A 19,400-nucleotide genomic window follows, 5' to 3' on the forward strand; every position below is an offset into this window, starting at 1 on the left:
TGTTACTGATATGTCAGTTTCCATTTTGATGCAGCGGGAAAAGAACCCCCCACCACGCCCTCCTCCACCAAGGATACAGCGCTGCACCGTCCCTGTGAGTAGAGTCTGCGAGTCTTTACCTCTCACTTAACACTGCCTGACTCGCTCTCTGTAGTTCTAATAAGTCTCCCTAGTTGGGTCTGTCCTATTCTAAAAGAGCAAAAATGATACCCCTTTCTTCATACAGCACGACTTTAAAACTTGCATTTCTCAAGGCTTGGTAGATCTGCCTATTCTATTCTGTTTGGTTTGGTCTCCTCCATCCTACTGCCTGAAACCCTATAAAAATACATACTGCTTTCTCTTACTGTTTTGGTGAAGTTAAAGTGGACCTACCATTAGATATATCTTTTAATGTTAAGTATATGCATGCTAAGTAAGTTGTAAGTGTAACAAATACAAATATTTAAACCTTGCAGAGATCACAGTACTCCCCCTTATAATGTCTTTATAGGCTTTTCCCCTAATAGGAAAGAGCCATATTTGTTCAGGCATCGTCCAGGGACACCATAATTTTTTTGGATCCTTTTGCTGGCTTAGAGATAAGACACAATGGGATGAAAAATAAAAATAGATTTCCTTAGAAACCCTAAAGTGCCAAGGTAAGCATTCAAAAAGGATCTAGTGCCCAAAGCAACGTTACAGGTTGTTCCCACAGTGTGGGGTTCAGGTACAGCTCCCGAGGTTGTACCGATCCAGATGCACTGCTTCTATTGTTGAATTAGAAGCCAGTGAGGAGTTGATTTGAAGATTTCATTGAAGAACCCAAAGTAAAATAATAAACTAGGGAAATAAATGATTTTGCCGTAGGGGAAAAGGGGTCCATCATCTTTGGACACTAGCCAAAAAAGTGAGCTCTCACAGAGTAGGGTAGGATTATAGAAGTACCCCCAGTAGGGCATGCCCATGCCAGTGTCCAGTTACCTGAAGGTACCAGCTTGTAACCCAGGGTCTATAAATATATAGCCTGCGTTCTATACTGGGCTCCAAGATACGGAATTTATAGGTAAGTTAAAATTCCTCTTTCTCTTTCGTTCATTGAGGGACACAGCTCCTGGTATTCATACCCATTGGGTTATACTGCCCCCTACAGGAGTAGGGCACTAGACAGGAAAATAATTCTGGCTACACCCATGGGCAGTCCCAGGGGGTATACTCCCTCTCTCTGATATAGCCACTCAATATATATATTTGTATATATACAGTATATATAAAGAGAGTTCTGTCTATGTCTATGTTGTTGTTTGAGAGATGTCATCCTGCTCTGGGGACAGCCTTTTTATCACACAGGAAGTCAAGGAATCTCTCCAAAGGAGCTTTCAATGGCAGTATAATCTGACAAGAGTTCTACTCCATCCCCATGCTATTCAAAACTAAAAAAGAAAGTTTGGAATATTAAAATATAACATTTAAAGTAGAACTCCAGACGAAAAGCTAAATACACAGATGAAATATACATATGCGAGCCGTTTTACCTGCTAAAGGATTTTTCTATCTGTCCATCCAGTCCAGAGATGAACACAGCTATGGCACATGCCTGCGGCTCGAATCATACTTCTTTTTTTTTTTCTGCTGCATTTAAGCAATACAGCTAGGTCTTTTTGCTACATCTTGTAACTGGACAGTGAAGGAGAAGCAGCAGACTGATGAGCTCAACGTTGTCACTCTGCTCTCTCCTTCTATCACTATTCTCATTAGAGCTTGAGCACTGCAGTGCACTCAACTGCTGCTTCCTCTCCCAGTCTGAGCTTTGGTGTGCAGAGATTGCAAAAGTTTAAATTCAGGTACTTACACTGCTCAAATATAAAAAATAAATGTAATCATGTATTAATGGATACAGAGCTGCATTCATGTCCATTGTTGCATGTTATACTGAAATTGAATGTTGGAATAATTTCATAGTTATTGTCTGCAGTTGCTGTAATATCTCAGTAAATAGTATTTACTTTTTTTTTAGAATCCTTCATACTAGTTTTTGCTTTTAATTGTTTAGTCATGTCATGATATACGTAAATATATTTTACTTTTTCTTCATACATTTGCTATGTGTCTCTCTTTCTATTTTTTTTCAAGAGATAATGCAAGTTTTTTTTTTTACATTCATTTTTGCTCAGGTTTGTGGATTTTCCTTTTGAGTTAATCTGGGGTACACACTTGTAAATTTGAAATACTGTTCTGTATATTTTTTAGCAAAAAATTCTCCCATCTGGGGCTACATGCAGTGCACTGTGTTGAAATACACCCAAACTTTTGCATGCAGTAATTTTGGCATGCTTCTGCGGAAGATGTCATTCCAGGACACCTGACTACTACCCTGAATCTGCACTGCAAAAACTGTTGGCCTTTTTGGCTTTACTGCTGATATTTGAATGAAACCTTACTCTGCTAACAATGCATGTTTTGCTACACAAGTCTTTACTGCATGTACCTCTCTACTTAAGTATTCAGTAACATTAGAAATGTGGACAATAAAGCTTTCTCTTTTCAGTAGGAACAGTGCATTTTTTTTAAGTCAAACTAATCCAGGAAGAGAAGATTTCCTTGTAGACCTCATGAGCGCTAAAAAAAAAGTTGCTAAAGTCTATCTCAACCTAAGAATAAAAGTTCAATCGCTTAACGACCGCCCACTGCATATATACATATATACACTGCATATATAAAAAAAAATGCAGGGGTGATCAAACCCCACCAAAAGAAAGATTAAAGCTGGATACACACTATACAATTTTCTTTCGATTTTTTTGCTTTAGACTCACCGAAACCATATGAGGTCAGACCTAAACACTTTCAATTTGTATGCAATTAGGCAGGCCCTTCTATCCATTAAGGTAAAAATCCTTGCAGTGCCCCCCTACCCCCCCCCCCCTTCTCTAAACACTTACCTGAGTCCTGTATGTATCAATCCAGAGCTGTGCTTATCTGCAGGTCATCTTTCCTCTTTCTGCTCTCTCAAAGACTTATCTGAGAGCAGCAAGAGCCATTGGCTTCTGCCGCTATCAGTCAAATCCAGGGAGAGGGAGGGGTAAGCTACGCTGTTTGTGTCAATGGACACATACAGCCTGGCTCGGGAGTGAGACTGCATGCGTGCCACAATTGGAAGTGACTTCTTATGTTGGCATACACAGAAACAGAGGAGCCTGGATGGAGCGTTGGTGGAGGACCCCAGAAAGAAGTGATTCTGGCTGCTCTGGCACTCCACACTGGACAGTTCAGGAGTTTTATACGATATAGAAAAGTCAATTCTAAATACAGAAACCACGCTCTGGTGAAACACTAGTACTAGCTGGTGTTGGACAACCCTCTAAATCAAGGCAAAGAGGAGATGGGGCACAGGTGTGCAAAGAACAGTGACACAGACTAAAGCTAGTTGACAAGTAAACAGCCGAACGACAGGAAGAAATGCAGATTGCCAGAATATCACAGGACAACGGTTGAAACACCCCAAAAGCAAACCAAAAGATCCAACCTGGCAACATTTGTGAACCCGTAAGCCTAATTATTTTGTGTTTTTGCTATATTATCCATCATTTTGTTTATCTGCCAACAACACTGCTATAAAATCATGTTTTAAATATTACCTTGTAGTTTACAGATTGTTACCATCCTGTGGAAATTACATAGATTCTTTTCAAACTTCTGTGTGGGTGTGTACATTGTAAGGGGCACAGGCTCCACTGATATTGGCGTCACTAAATCATGCATGAGACAGGGAAACCCAATGACAATCCAAGCAAGGTTTCTCCACACAGGCTGTGACCAACTTTAAATGGCCTCTAGTCCATTAGAGGTTTTATGACACCTTCTGCCCAATTCTGCAGGCCAGATACCTGGCTTCTTCCAGGTGCATGATGCCTAGACTTACCTGAACTTTCTGTAGTTGGAAATCTCAGTCAAGGATATACATTATACCTTGTGGGACTTAGGAATGAGTCAAGGGCCCTGTGTAGGGCAAAAGGGAAAACTACATACTGGAATAGCCCTTCTAGTGTGGCAAACACTGTCTTTTCCTTTGCCCTGTCTGTTAAGGGAACTCTTTAGAAAGATCAAGGGTGGTTTCCTTTCTTTCAACTGATCTACATGGGCCATGGGATAAGCATCAAATTTAGAAAGTTAAGTTAATTAAGTTTTCTGAAGTTGTTGCACAACCTAAGGCTCCTATCAAGCTCTGAGACTAGCACTATGGGACTTGACCACTCTCTATAAGCCCTTGAAGTCTTAGAGGAATCTAACATTTTCTGAAATGCCTTTCTCTGAGTTTCAGGTACCTGAATTTATAATATCTTTATAAATAATATAGAGTCTGAGATTAAAAGTACCATTTCAGTCTTTGCAGATGACACCAAGCTATGCAGTGGAATAATATCCTTACAGGATGTCTCCAATTTACAAGCCGACCTCAGTGCACTGTTTCATTGGGCAACTATGTGGCAAATGAGGTATAATGTTAATAAATGGTAAAGCACTTGGAGGCTAAGAATATGCATGCATCATACATAATAAGGGGGAATAGAACTGGGGAATCAGTGGTGAAGAAGGATCTGGGTGTTCTGGTGGATTGTAAGCTTATTAACATCATGCAATGCCAATCTGCGGTCTACAAAGTGAGCAAAGTCCTTTCTTATATTAAGGTATAGACTCCAGAGAGAGAGATATAATTTTGCCCCTGTACAAATCATTAGTAAAACCTCATCTGGAATATGCAGTTCAGTTTTGGGCATCGGTTCTCAAAAAGGATATCGGGGAACTGGAGAAAGTGCAGAGAAGGGCAACCAAACTGAAAAGAGGCATGGAGGAGCTCAGCTTTGAGGAAAGATTTGAGGGACTGAATGTATTCTCTCTTGAGAAGAAATGATTAAGGGGGGGGGGTCAACATGTATAAATACATAAGGGGGCCATATAGTGAACTTGGTTAAGTATTCACTTTAAGGTCATCACAGAGGACAAGGGGCACTCTTTATGTCCAAAATACAGAAAAGCTTCTTCACAGTAAGAGCTGTAAAAATGTGGAATAGACTCCCTCAAGAGCTTGTTCTGTCCAGCTCAGTAGATTGCTTTAAAAAAGGCCTGGATTATTTCCTAAATGTACATAATATAACTGGATACTAATATTTATAAGTAAAGTTGATCCAAGGAACATCTGATTGCCTCTTGGAAATTTTTCCCCCTGCTGGAGCAAATTGGATCATGCTTTGCTGAAGTTTTTTTGCCTTCCTCTGAATCAACTGTGGGACTGTGTCCCTCCCTGGTTAAATGTTGTGATTTTTGCAGGCTATAAACTCTGGCCTGTGCCTCTTGGGCTTGCTGCATATGGTCCTGAACTGTGGGCATGACTGCCCCTGTACTACCCTTCAATCATCTGATCAATGTGTTCAGTTACTGGTTTTGTGAGATGTGGCTTCTTGCTCCCATGTTTCCAAGGCTGTTTGCAGGAGTCCCAGGATCATCAATCATATAACACCTCAAACATCCCATGTGATAGCAATAAAGTTTGTACAATAAAAAAGAAAAAAAAAAATTAAAGCGCCCCAATCCCACTGTGCTTACACGCAAATGTGAACGTATACGTTACTCCCGCACGGATATGTAAATGGTGATTGCACCACACATGTGAGCAATAATTTTAGCACTAGACCTCCTGTGCCACTCTAAACTGGTAACCTGTAAAGGTGTTTAAATTGTCGCCTATGAGGAATTTTAAGCACCGTAGTTTCTCGCTATTCCACGGGCAAATGCAATTTTAAAGTGTGACATGTTAGGTATCTATTTACTCGGTATAACATCATCTTTCACATTATACAAAAAAAATTGGGCTAACTGCTGTTTTTTTTTTGTAAAAAAAAAGTAGAAAATATTGGGGTTTTTTTTTCAAAATTTTTGGTCTTTTTTGTTATCAAAAATATTCAATAAACTCATGTTGTTATACATTTAGGCTAAAATGTATCCAGCTACATGTCTTTGGTTAAAAAAAAATCCCATATAGTAAGTGGTTTGCGCAAAAGTTATAGCGTCTACAAGCTATGGTATATATACTAGAATTTACGCAGCTTTTACCTTCTGACTGCCTATCACATTTCTTGAGGTGCAAAAATGCCAGGGCAGTACAGCCCCCCATAAAAATGACCCCTTTTTGGAAAGTAGACACCCAAAGAATTTACTGAGAGGCATGCTGAGCTTATGGAAGATTTTATTTGTTGCCATAGTTTTTTTACACAAAGTTGTCAATTAAATGACATATTTCTCACACGTGCCATGGGTATATGTGGAATTACACCCCAGAATACATTCTGCTGCTTCCCTTGCATATGAGGATACTACGTGTTAGACTTTTTTTTTTTTTCTTTACCAATAGTCACCTTGTGACTATCTTATCACTCATAAATCAGGAAAATACATGTATAGCTTGTTGGCCTCTCACAGAGCTTATACATTATTACTCCATATCTGGCACGCTTGCTGGGGAGAAACTGTTTGAAAGCTAGGTGGCCAGAAAATCTAATGAGGGACTCATCTACGCAAACTTCTTTTTGGGGCATATACAAGTCTGCAAAATTTTGGTTAAAGTTATTTACAAGGGGCCGAATTTTGTGAAGCCAATCATATCCAGGATCACCCGAGGACAACAGAGTTCATTGCTGCTAAAATGCATAAATCTAATTACATTCGCTTATCGCCTGGTCATGGCCGCAGAGAACATGGGTATATAATGATTTGGGTCCGTGGACCAAAATTACCACAATTCATTCTTTTTAGTAATGCCTATGTTGAGGGTTAGGCCCAAAATAGTCTTGAATTCAGAAACCGCGATACGTTTCCATTCACATGGTCTGGCAAGAAACAAATTTGGGTTGGCGGCGATAAATTGATTGGCATATAAATTGCTTTGGTACACAATCGATCAGTACAGATCTTCTAAGTGTTACTGCACTGCTGGTGTGTCTAAGACCAGGATGTACTAGGCCATTGGTGCTCGCCAGTTTACCAAAAAGTATAGCGGCACTAGTACTGGCACTGGCTGCATACGGGAATCATCATGCGAATGCACCATCTCCGTAACCTGGGCATGGGGTCGGGTATGCCTGACCTTAGCAGGGACCTCTACTCCATCGTCTGAGCTATCTGTCAGGGTGATCTCTACAGATTCATATTCTGAGCCTGATTCTGACAGTGAGGACTCCCCATCACTCTTATCTGTCTGCTCAGAATATTGTAGGCCTCTTCACTAGTGTACCTTTCATTGGACATTTCGGCAAATAGATTTATAGGCACCTAGTGCAACGCACAGGTAAAAAGGACTGTTTGAACCACTATAAATAAAAGTGTACATGCTATTGCTAGCAGAGATCAGGCCTGATCTTGCGAAAGCTGCAGTATTATGTGTGTATCAGAAGTGACAGTAATCTACTGGCACTGCACTTGTTGGGGGGGGGCAGAGGGGCTAAACGCAGGTGCTGGCAGGTGTCTGAGCTGATACTGCAAACGCTAGGGGACACTGTACTATTGGAGAAGCTAGTATAGTTCTGATCTAAACAAAGATAATGATCCGTTCAGCCACTATAGTAGTAATGGAGGCAAATAGTGTGTGTGTGTGTGTGTGTGTGTGTGTGTGTGTGTGTGTGTGTGTGTGTAAGTGTTACCGACAATCAATGTGTTAAAATGTATTAGAGAATATGTGGCGGGCAAACTGAGGCTATCTGGGATTTACGCTAACACTATCTGACACGAATACAGTGGTCAGGAAAAAAATCTGTACACTGTACTAATGATACTGTGACAGAGCAGTGAAAGGGTTTACTGGAGGGGGGGGGGGGGGAGTGATCAGGGGGTTAAAAACTATTAGGGAATATGTGGCAGGCAAACTGACACTGGGATTGATGCTAACACTATCTAGCATCACCAGTGACACTAATACAGTGCTCAGAAAAAAATCATTACACTTTACTAATGACACTGTGACAGGGAAGTCAAAGGGTTAACTGGGGGGTGATCAGGAGGTTAAATTTGCCTATCTAGGTGTTTTTTGTGTGCTGCTTAAATTCACTGTGTGTTGTCTCTTCTCATGCTGGAACTAAAAAGGGCTCCAGGAGAGAAGAGACCCTAATTTCCTGTACCAGTGTTTTGTAAACACAGGCACATGCTGATCTGTGATTGGTCAGAACCGTTCAGCAGGTCCAAGCCAAAAATCATTCCCGAAGACTGATCAGTGCTGGATCAAATCACAGCACCGGCGGGCGTGCGCGCCCCCCCCCCCCCTTCCCGGGAGCTCGGATCACATAATAGGTATGTGATCCAGCGTAGGAGAGCCACCTTGCCACCCTGTGTCTAAGTTATACGGTCCGCAAGCAGTTAACATTTCTGCTACCAAGTCCCAATAAAACTTTTCCCATTTTTCAAGCCCTGATGAAGGGCCTCTGAAACACGTTGGTTGTGTGGACAGTTTTCATCTGGTTTTACGGTAGAATAAACTTGTATCTGGACTTTATTATTGAGATGCCATGTTTCATTTCTGGATTCACTTTATCCGGTTGCAATGCAGGGCGACTGTGGAAACCCTTTTGGTGTGTTGACACCACAAGTTCAGTGTTCAGACAGTGTATGCCCAAACAATCCTTACCCTATTGGATGACACAAAGAAAAGTTTCGTTTGGCAACTAGGTTGCTTTTCAGTGAACATTTTCCCAGCCAAAGCTATTCTATGATTTTATTTTTACAGTATCTCCAGTTGCTTATTTGTTCTGTGGCTCGGTTTCAGAGTACATTGTGACATTAAACTGCCAAAACTTCAATAAAGATTGTTCTAAAACTTTTGACCACTAATGTGTATGCTAGATTTGTGTGTTTGTATATGAATATGTAGCACTGCCCCCGTAAGAGCTGATAGATATTTACTGTGCGGGTCCCCCTAGTTACCAGCACACGGCTATAGGCAAATGCAATTTCTTCTTTCCTCTTGGCTAACACTTCTTGGCTAACACTTCATTAATCAGTCCAGGGGCATTTGGTTGTTTTGTTTTTTTTTTTATTTTATAATGGAGATAGGAGACAGAAATAGTGGGATACTCCAATTAACTATTCACAGTATTTGAGGACTTCTATCTTCTCTAATTTGCCTTTACATCTGAAACAGCCAGTCTGTTAATTCATCCCGCCACTTTGGATGAACAGGAATTAAGTCTCTTGGTTCCTTCAAGACGACTTGGTAGACAATCTCTTATCTTCAGGACACTCTCCCTATTATCCTCTCTCTCTGCTGACACCCGTCCTCTGACTATCCTATAAGCAGGGGTGGCCCCCCTCAGGTCAGACCCCTTGACACGAGTCCTTGTACTCAAGATACTGCAGTCACAGGGTCTCCAGTGTCTCCCCTCTCAGTCAGCTTCCCAGGACCTCTGGGATCAGCTCCTCTTGACCACTCCTCTGGCCCTCAGGACGACCTCCAGCGTCTGCATGGCACCTCTACAGAGGAGGAGGCAGCCGCCCCCTCCCTCCGGGACTCCGCTCTCTAACGAAAGACCCATCAGCACATGTGCTCCTGGCTTTTATACAGTATCCCAGAATGCACAGAGGCGACCTGCCCTCTGACAATCATCAGGACTGTATCAAAAGCCTATGCATCCATTTGTCAGGTTTCCTCCCACTGTTCAACATGCCTCCCTATTGGACCAGCGTGAAACACTCTCCAGACTGAATGAATCGCATACTGAACACAATGAGCAGGCCTCACTAACAGATCCTGCTCTCTGGTTGGCAGAGAACAAATTAGGTTTACCTGCAGCCCCTCTGGTAAGCAGACAGAGCTCAAAACTATACTATCTCACTAGCACCTACCTAGGAGGGTGCTACAAGTATATATATATATATATATATATATATATATATATATATATATATATATATATATATATAGTGTACTATATATATATATATATATATATATATATATATATATATATATATAGTTATACATACACATGCAAACCTGCATCAAGTACAAATATAGATACACACAATTTCTTATTTTCTGCCACTTAGCCACCCAACCGTTCTGTGACAGCTCAGCTTCCTAATTAGCTCTGTTGTTCTTTTATATCCTGTGCGTTTTCTCCACAAGTTGCCACAGACTTCATCCTTTTATTTTCTTGACGCTAAGGTGCTCTTGCTTTTTAAAAGTAACAAATAGTTGGAATTCCTCTCTGCATGACCATTGCCTGATTAAAACTATTAATTGTATTTTTGCTTCAAGAGTGACTCACCATAGGTATAATCATTATCTCAACTTTTTACTCCAAAATACATGACAACTCTGCTGGTCTGTTTTGGAGGCAGTGATTGATGTTGTGTGGTATTATTTTGTAGTTGCAGCAGGTCTGAGGAAATAATTGTTGATATCATTTATCACGTGTGGTTTGCTGTCTTTTTGATCTGTGACTAGCTGGATAACCTGAAATGTTTCATTAGCCAGTTGGAAAAATGCCACTAGACCCACCGATTACAGCAACTGACATTACCTTCTCCAAGATGCAACCATGATCAATGTTCTGCTTGTATTTAAAGTCTAAATCAAAAAAACAAAAATGTAATGCATTGCAGCATGCCAGTTCTTGATGGTGATGGTGGCTGCACTAGCTAGATTTCTTTTTGCAGTTTTTTTTTTTTTTTTACTTTATTGTCATTGGTAATCCTGCTAATAATATATTTCACTGCCCCTGAGTAGCAACACTTACCTACTCCTTTGTATCTATAGAATTTCCTATGATTTTTTTCTTCTGAATTCCACTGTTTTACTGTTCTTTGTAAACCCCTTTCTGTAGGGCAAAAAAAAAATAGGGGGTTGTGTATGAAAAAAGTTGACCATCCAGTGTTCAAACCACTTTAGTGGTGTCCCGCTATAAACCAAAAAACCATTGTCAAACAAGAAGAAAGGTTAATCTGGGGATAGTAACTAAACCTGGACAACCAAGTGGTTAATTAGCTGAACCAAGAACAGCTGGTGGTAAATTTATATAGTGTTTATTGAAAAATCATGAAAAGATATCAAAGTACTAATTGCCATAAGAACATAAGTGTGCCATTCCCTTACCCACCATTAAAACACACGCCATAATGAGTGCGTCTGAATCAACTGAATGTTCAAGTGCATTACAATCAAGAAATGGGAGAAAAAATTTGTAATACATAACGGACTATCGGTAAAAAACTCACTCAAAAAGTCCCACAAAAAAACATCCAGGATGGGATTAAAAATGTATTCAAAGTCCAAAAGGGATGAAAGTCAAGATATCAGGACAGACTGAGAGAGTGTGTCCCCAGGTAAGTGTTGAATATATTCCTTTAAACTAGTGATCGACCGACCAATACCGATATTTTGGTCATCGCATATCGGCCGATATCTGCCGATATTTTCAGGCATTTAAAATTTTTTTGTTTTTTTTTTTTTTTTTTTTTTTTTACAGGTTCTCTTTTGGAGGCATCTGGGGGTCTAATGCACTTAAATGCATTCAAAAAGCCAAGTTTGGCTGTTTTGAATGCTGTCAGTTTTTTTAATCCACGGAAGTGATGTCATGACACGGAAGTGATGTCATGACATCACTTCCGGGTTTTTGCATGGAGACACGATCAGAGCCAAATGCGGCTTTAAACGGGTCTTAAGCGGCCGTGCAGGCTGGTTGCTTGGGTCTCCCAGTGGGACGGGAGACCCGGGCGAGCCGTGGAAGGTGGCGGAACGTCCCCTTTCGCTCCTTATTATGACAGCCGAGTGTCTTCTCAGCTGCATCGGTTGTCATTACAAGACAGCCGACCATCGGCTATGGACGCCGGTACCGGGGTCATGCCTCTAGCTTTGGATGAGGTTTAAAACGCATCCATTTTGCATATAGCCTAAAATGTAATTAACAGATCTTCTATGTAATTGCATGTGCAATATTTTAAGTGTTCTACAAAAGTGAAAAATCAGAATTAAGTCAACAAGCCCCTACAGAAGATATATAATGCAAAATCTAGTAAGGTTTTAAGAGAACCCTTAGGCAGTCTAGTTTGGCGGGGGTTTTTTTGAATAGAATGCTTAGTTGCTGTCACAGGGAACATTGATCGGATATGTTAGAAATCCTGCCTTTATCGCTATCTATCCCTTATGAGGCAAGCGACATCTGCCAGTGCAGTTCAGTTCCTCTTCTCAAATATTTGTTTACAAAAACAGGAAATGTTCCACTGAGTAGAATATTGTTTTTATTAGAGCTATTTGGTTCTTGGTCTGTGGGCGGTCAGATCAGGCATGGATGTCCAAGCACCCTTTAAGGTATACAGGCACAATAGTAAGTCTTTAAACCTAATTTTGCAGGGAAGATTTCCCTCTGTTGTTGTACTATGACATAATTTTACACCATAACACACAGGCAGTTACAGGAAAGATAGCTCTCCCAAGAGGAAAAAAAATAAGCACTAAGAGCCTTGCGATCAGTCTGCTAAAACTACTCCACTTGCCTGCAGTTTCCCACCATGCTGATATCAGGGAAAACAATTTGATAGGGATTGCTGATCCCTCAGTACCCAGTTCTGACACCATTTTCCTGTATGTACAGCTGTTGATGGTGCTAAATATTATCTTCTAGGGAACCCTACATAGCTCTATCCTCCAGTTATCCAAAGCCATGTACAAATGAGGTTGTTAGTTGCAAAGCATGGCTGTGCATTGGCAGCTCTCATTCATGTCTAGCCTGGCATATCCAGAAATTTAGAATGGACTCCTGAATGCAAAAGATTATTCTGTTGTAGAAAAATAACTAAACTGTGGATGACGTGCCCCAAATAAGGCCGGCCAAGGACAAAGAACTGGTCACCAATACTGTGTGTTGTCTCCCTACAGCAGATCTTTTCTCAATTATCAAGAAATATATGCAACTTTTTATCCACTGTGAACCACAGAATTTAGTGGTTCACTGTGGATATACTGTTGCATATATTTTTTGAATGATAATTTAAAGGATGTAGTTTTAGTCCATAAGACAGTTAGTGGTTTGGTTAGTCAATGGCTAGTTGCACTCCCTGCGTCTAAGCAGCAGCAAAGAATGACAAAGCTTCAATGATTTAACCGCAGAAGAAAAACATTGTTTTTACTGGCAAGATCAACCGGTATTTACAAAATGTTCCTGGAAGCACTTGGAAAAAGAGCCAAGACTTACTGCTACGAGCAGCCCACATTTTATATGATTTAAGAGTTTGACCATAGTTTTACCTAAAGTAGCTAGGCAGGCTCATTGTCAAGTGTAATCTTCCCTGTCTCTGCAGCCTAACTTAAAAATCTCTAATACTATAAAATATTATTAACACAACATAAAATATGTAAGAGTAAGCATGTAAAAATATGAAAGCCTCAATTACTTTTTTGTAAGCACTGTACTAATAACTAAAAATATTTGCTCGCCTAAAATGCTTGGTTGATTTTTTAAACACAGATCTCAGCCAAAGACTGGATAAGAACATTACGACAGAAGCCCAGAATCATATAACCTCTGTATTGGTTATCTGTACACCGAGTGCATAAACTTGTCACAAAACATTTAACCACTTTACCACTAGAGGATTTTGCTGTCTTACGTCTGGGCCACTTTTTGCGATTTGGCGCTGTGCGACTTTAACTGACAATTGCGCGGTTGTGCGACGCCATACCCAAACGAAATTTACGTCCTTTTTTTCCCACAAACAGAGCTTTCTTTTGGTGGTATTTGATCACCTGTGTGATTTTTACTTTTTGCGCTATAAACAAAAAAAGAGCGTAAATTTTGAAAAAACAACAATATTTTTCACATTTTTTTATAAGAAATTCCCCCCCAAAAAATGTAAAAATCTAAATTTTTTTAAATTTTTGGCCAATTTGTTTTCTGCTACCTATGTTTGGTAAAAAAATTCACAATAAGCGTATTTTGATTGGTTTGCGCAAAAGTTATTGCGTTTACTAACAAAGGGAAAGATTTCTGTCATTTTTGGTGTTTTTTTTTTTAACGCGTTATGGCGGCGATCTGCGATTTTTTTTTTTGCGGGACTGCGACATTGCGGTGGACAGATCGGACCCTTGACTGACATTTTTGACACTTTTGGGGGTACCAGTGACATTACTGCAGTAATCAGTGCTATATATATGCACTGTTACTGTAAAAATGACACTGGCAGGGAAGGGGTTAATTTTATTGGAGAGGGAGGGGTTAATGTATGCCTGGTGCTTACTGACGTGTGTGGGGGGAGGTGACTGTGTGACACAAGGACAGATCCAGGGTTCAGCTACGCTGAACCCTGCAATCTGACCCTGCCTGTCACTTGGGAGATCCGCCCGCTTGTGTTTACACAAGCAGGCGGATCTCCACACTAGATCCCCGACGATCGGGGAAGAGCAGCGGCGATCGCCGCTGCTCCTCCCCTGGCCCGACTCCCGCTGTGACTGAATACAGCGGGAGCGAGCCTCCGGCGGCGCGTGCGTGCCGCCGAGAAAGGGGAGTGTCTGACGACGTAGTACTACGTCGTCAGACGATAACGAGCCACTTTGCCGCAGTAGTACTACGGTAATCAGACGGCAAGTGGTTAACCACTTGCCGACCGCCGCACGACTATCTACGTCGGCGGTCAGCCCCTCACAGGCAAACTGACGTAGGTCTACGTTGCTTGCTTGTGAGGGTCTAGGGAGCGAGCGCGCGCCCCCGGAGGCGCGCTCCCGCGTGGTCACGGACCCCCCTGCACGTGTGACCGTCGGACTCGATGTCCGCCGGTCACTCGGCGATCGGCGGGGGAGAGGGAGAAAGTCAGGCGGCTTGTGTAAACAAGCTGCCTGTCATTCTCCTCGGTGTAAAGACACTGATCACACAGATCTACTATGTAGATCCGTTGATCAGTGTCCTTACAGCTCAAGCCACAGCCAATCACAGTAGAAAGCACGCCCCTAGGGACACACACAGCCCCTCCCTCCCAAATAAAGTTAACCCCTTAACTACCAGTGTATTTTTACAGTAACAGTGCATATGTATAGCACTGATTACTGTAGAAATGTCACTGGTACCCCCAAAAGTGTCAAAAATGTCAGTCAAGGGTCCGATCTGTCCGTCCCAATGTCGCAGTACCGCAAAAAAATCACAGATCGCCGCCATAACGCGTTAAAAAAAAAACAACAAAAATGACAAAAATCTTTCCCTTTGTTAGTAAACGCGATAACTTTTGCGCAAACCAATCAAAATACGCTTTTTGCGATTTTTTTTTACCAAACATAGGTAGCATAAAACAAATTGGCCGAAAATGTTAAAAAATTTTGATTTTTACATTTTTTGGGGGGGGGGGGGAATTTCATATAAAAAAAATGTGAAAAATATTGCTATTTTTGCAAAATTGACGCTCTTTTTTTGTTTATAGCGCATGAAAAAATCGCACAGGTGATCAAATACCACCAAAAGAAAGCTCTGTTTGTGGGAAAAAAAGGACGCCAAATTTGTTTAGGTACAGCGTCGCACGACCGTGCAATTGTCCGTTAAAGTCACGTAGTGCCGAATCGCAAAATACCCCCTGGTCGTTTAGCAACCAAATCCTCCGGGGGTTAAGTGGTTAAAGGAATCTATTTATTCAAAAATAAAAAGGAAATGTTGGGACTTTATATGAGGCACAATACAAGTATGCCTCCATCTCTATATTGAAGGAAAGGAGGAGTGGGGTTTTTGGGACTTTGCATGAGGTGTGCAGCTAATAAATAAACGAATGTACTACTCATGTGTCTATACATATACATACAATGGTACACCAGGAGACCTAAATAGGTAAAAAGAATAAGTATTTATTGAGTAATATCAAGAACACATGATAAAATAGAAAGTAATACTTCATCAAACATAATAAACACGAATCATGAAGGTTGATCCATATGCCCAAATGATACAGCAATTTTTATAAAGCATAAAAAATAGAAGTAATAAAAATATTAAATAGGCATTATAATACTAATAATGATATATGCAATATTCATGATTAATATAAATAGGTATAACTAGTATTCAGGCATATAATAAGACCAAAAAGACCGCATCTAAATATTCTCTACGCGTTTCGTGAAAAGTCACTTCCTACGGAGCAGATGCAGTCCATGCATCTATAAAAGACACATAAACTTGTCACAAAACATTCAAAGGAATCTATTTATTCAGTGATCACAAAATCAAAGACATTTTTTTACTAGTATAAATTAAATTCTATTATCCATGTTATTTAACCACTTGCCAACCATCTGCCGCAGTTTCACTGCGGTAGGCTGGCTCGGTTGCACAAACCGACATAGTACTACGTCGGTCGCGTGGGTGGTGCTGGGGGGGCGGGATGGTGCAGCGGGGATGCCAATGCACGGGGCCAGCAGGCCGCGATTACTAACTGTGGGGGGAGCGGCTTGTGAAATGACCACAGAGACCTGTGATCCTATATAGAAGGATCACAGGTGCTCTGTAATAATTTCAGAGAGAAGAACGGTCAGCTGTGCTTACAACAGCTGACCGTTCTCTCTCAGTGGGAAATGATCGCAGGTGGCCAGCGGCAAAGACTCCCCTAGGCTCACATTTAACCCCTTAATCACCCACTAGGTTAACCCCTTCCCGGCCAGTTTCTTTATTAGAAAAACAGTGCATATTTGTAGCACTGATTACTGTAGTAATGTCAGTGGTCCTGCCAAAAGTGTCAAAAATGTTAGTTAGGGGTCTGATCTGTCCGCTGCAATGTCACAGTCCCGCTAAAAATGGCAGATCGCCGCCATTACTAGTAAAAAACTTAAAATAAATAAAAATTACATAAATCTTTCCCCTAGTTTGTAGATGCGATAACTTTTGTCCAAACCAATCAAAATATGCTTATTGCGATTTTGTTTTACCAGAAGTATGAAGCCGAATACAAATTGGCCAAAAATGAGGAAAAAGTAGGTTTTTAATTATTTTTGCGGGGGGGGGGGGATGTTAGCAGAATGTGAGAAGTATTGTTTGTTTTTTTTTTTCAGAATTGTCGCTCTTTTTTTGATTATAGCACAAAAAATAAAAATTTGCAGAGGTGATCCAATACCACCAAAAGAAAGCTCTATTTTTTGGGGAAAAATGGACATCAATTTTATTTCAGAATAACCAGAACTGGTTAGTAAAGTAAAACCCAAACACTAAAATCTCATCGAAATTTGTATGTGTTAATTTATTTTCAAAAGGCTCAATCTTTTTAATCTGCAATCTAAACAAATGAATACATGGTCCTGCCTCGAAGTAGTTTGTTATAGGATGGCAACGCTCAGTCCCTGTTTACCAACTGTGCTTATGTGTTGTCACCTGATCAAATGCACTTTCAGTAAATTTAACCAACCCTTATTGCACAGTTAGGGCTCTTTCACATGGGCAGTTTTTTAGGCGGATCTGATCGGATCCTCCATGCAGCTCTATGGGGCAGCGGATGTCAGCGGAGACACCTCCACCGACACCCGCTGCCATCCGTATCCGATCCTGTCTGTGAAATCTGGATGGATGGAAACCCTATTTTTCCATACGTTCAGGGATCGGATCGGATGAGAGCGGACAAGCGGTCCGCTCTCATCTGATCCCCCATAGAGAGCAGCGGGAGCTGTGACACCTCCCTCTCTGCACTGCAAGCGGAGACAGAGCTGTCATCCGCCGGCTCAGCGGGGATCGGCGGATCGATCCCCGCTGAGCAGCACGGATCCGCCTACGGAGGCGGACCGTGTGAAAGAGCCCATAAGCTCAGGAAATCAGTCTGAGCAATGACATGAAGCTGCTGCTGGAGCAAATACATGTCCACGGGAAGTGGTTAGAGGAGATCAGCAGCACTCAGATGTAAAAAGAGATGAAAAAGGTGAAAACTGATTTTTTATTTTCTAAATAAAGCAATTGCTTGTATACAGTGCTGTAGAAACAAAATTACATACAGACATGATTTAGATCTACTTTATAACTGTCCATGTACAGTACCTCGTACCTCCTTATTTGGGTAATGCTTCATGTATTCCTAGTTTGTGGAATAAAAATACGTAATTGTATTTAAATAACTTCCTGTTTTCAGGGAACCACAAAACCCTTGTTAGGCAGGAATTATAACAGTGGTGGTAAATGCATCCCTTATTACAGTTTCTATATTTGTTTATAAAATTGAAAAGGCTAATTTTACCAAGTTCTTCTTCAATCCGCCTACAGCAAAAGAAGATGTTGGCAGTGAAGGACATATTGCAAAAGATGCTTATTGAAACTTGTTTGTCTGTACTTTATCTAAAAAACTTTTTCAGCATAATAGATGAAAATTGTTTCCTTTTGTGCTGTACTTATTTTGCATGGTACAACTTTCATGCTTAATTCATGAAGAGAGTATTAGGATCCCTGTGTCCCTACAAATAATTAGTTAATTTTTGTTTAATGCTTAATGGCTAGCTTGTTGGCACCCTGTGGTGGGTGGCTAGCTGGCTGGCGCCCTATGGTGGGTGGCTGGCTGTCTGGCACCCTGTGATGAGTCGCTGGTTGCTGGCACCCTGTGGTGGATGGCTGGCTGGCAGGCACCCTGTGGTGGATGGCTGGCTGGCACCCTGTGGTGGCTGGCTGTCTGGCATCCTGTGGAGGATGGCTGGCTGGCACCCTGTGGTGGGTGGCTGGCTGTCTGGCATCCTGTGGTGGGAGGGTGGCTGGCACCATGTGGTGGGTGGCTGGCTGGTGGCTAGCTGGTACAGTGCCTGTGGCTGGCTGGTACAGGGCCTGTGGGTGGGTGGGTGGCTGGCTGTCTGGCTCCCTGTCTGTGGGTGGCTGTCTGTCTGGCACCCTGTGGTAGGTGGCTGTCTGTCTGACACCCTGAGGTGGGTGGGTGGGTGGCTGGCAGGCACAAGGGCTGTGGGTGGCTGGCTTGTACAGGACCTGTGGGCGGCTGGCTGGCTGGTACAGGGCCTGTGGGTGGCTGGCTGGCTCGCTGGTACAGTGCCTGTGGCTGGCTGGTACAGGGCCTGTGGATGTGGGTGGCTGGCTGGCACCGGGCTGCTGTGGGTGGGTGTATGGCTGTGATACACTCCTGCGAGACTAGTCCCGACTACAGACGAGGCTGTCCAAGGCGCGGGAGGTGGCCTAAGAAGGCAGAATGATGTTAAAAAAATATCGGCCAGTTTCTGAGCCGATACCGATATATTGGGGAAAGTGCATATCGGAAGCCGATATATATCGGCCTTGCCGATAATCGGTCTATCCCTACTAACTAGTATACTAGTCATATACAACTGGGGGCTTAAGGTTTCTTAAGCCATTCATCAGTTAGTAATTCACAGAAAGTAGACCTCAGCAACTTGGAAGTGATTTTATTCAAATGTATTAGGGCAATACGAACAA

General features: G+C 41.8%; 1 protein-coding gene across 4 annotated transcripts in view; it reads left to right on the forward strand.

Moving 5' to 3' along the window:
• Nucleotides 1-19,400, forward strand: part of DENND1A (DENN domain containing 1A) — a 1,402,774-nt gene that overhangs the window by 1,317,456 nt on the left and 65,918 nt on the right. For 2 of the 4 annotated variants that reach the window (XM_082262893.1, XM_082262895.1), the window contains exon 20: nucleotides 35-94. The exons of the other annotated variants lie outside the window; for them this stretch is intronic. In XM_082262893.1, the coding sequence (XP_082119019.1) occupies nucleotides 35-94 (60 nt within the window). The remainder of the gene's footprint in view (nucleotides 1-34; nucleotides 95-19,400) is intronic. 4 annotated transcript variants of the gene reach the window in all.

The sequence above is a fragment of the Pelophylax lessonae genome, assembly GCF_965119305.1.
Source record: "Pelophylax lessonae genome assembly, chromosome: 7".
Lineage (NCBI taxonomy): Eukaryota > Metazoa > Chordata > Amphibia > Anura > Ranidae > Pelophylax > Pelophylax lessonae.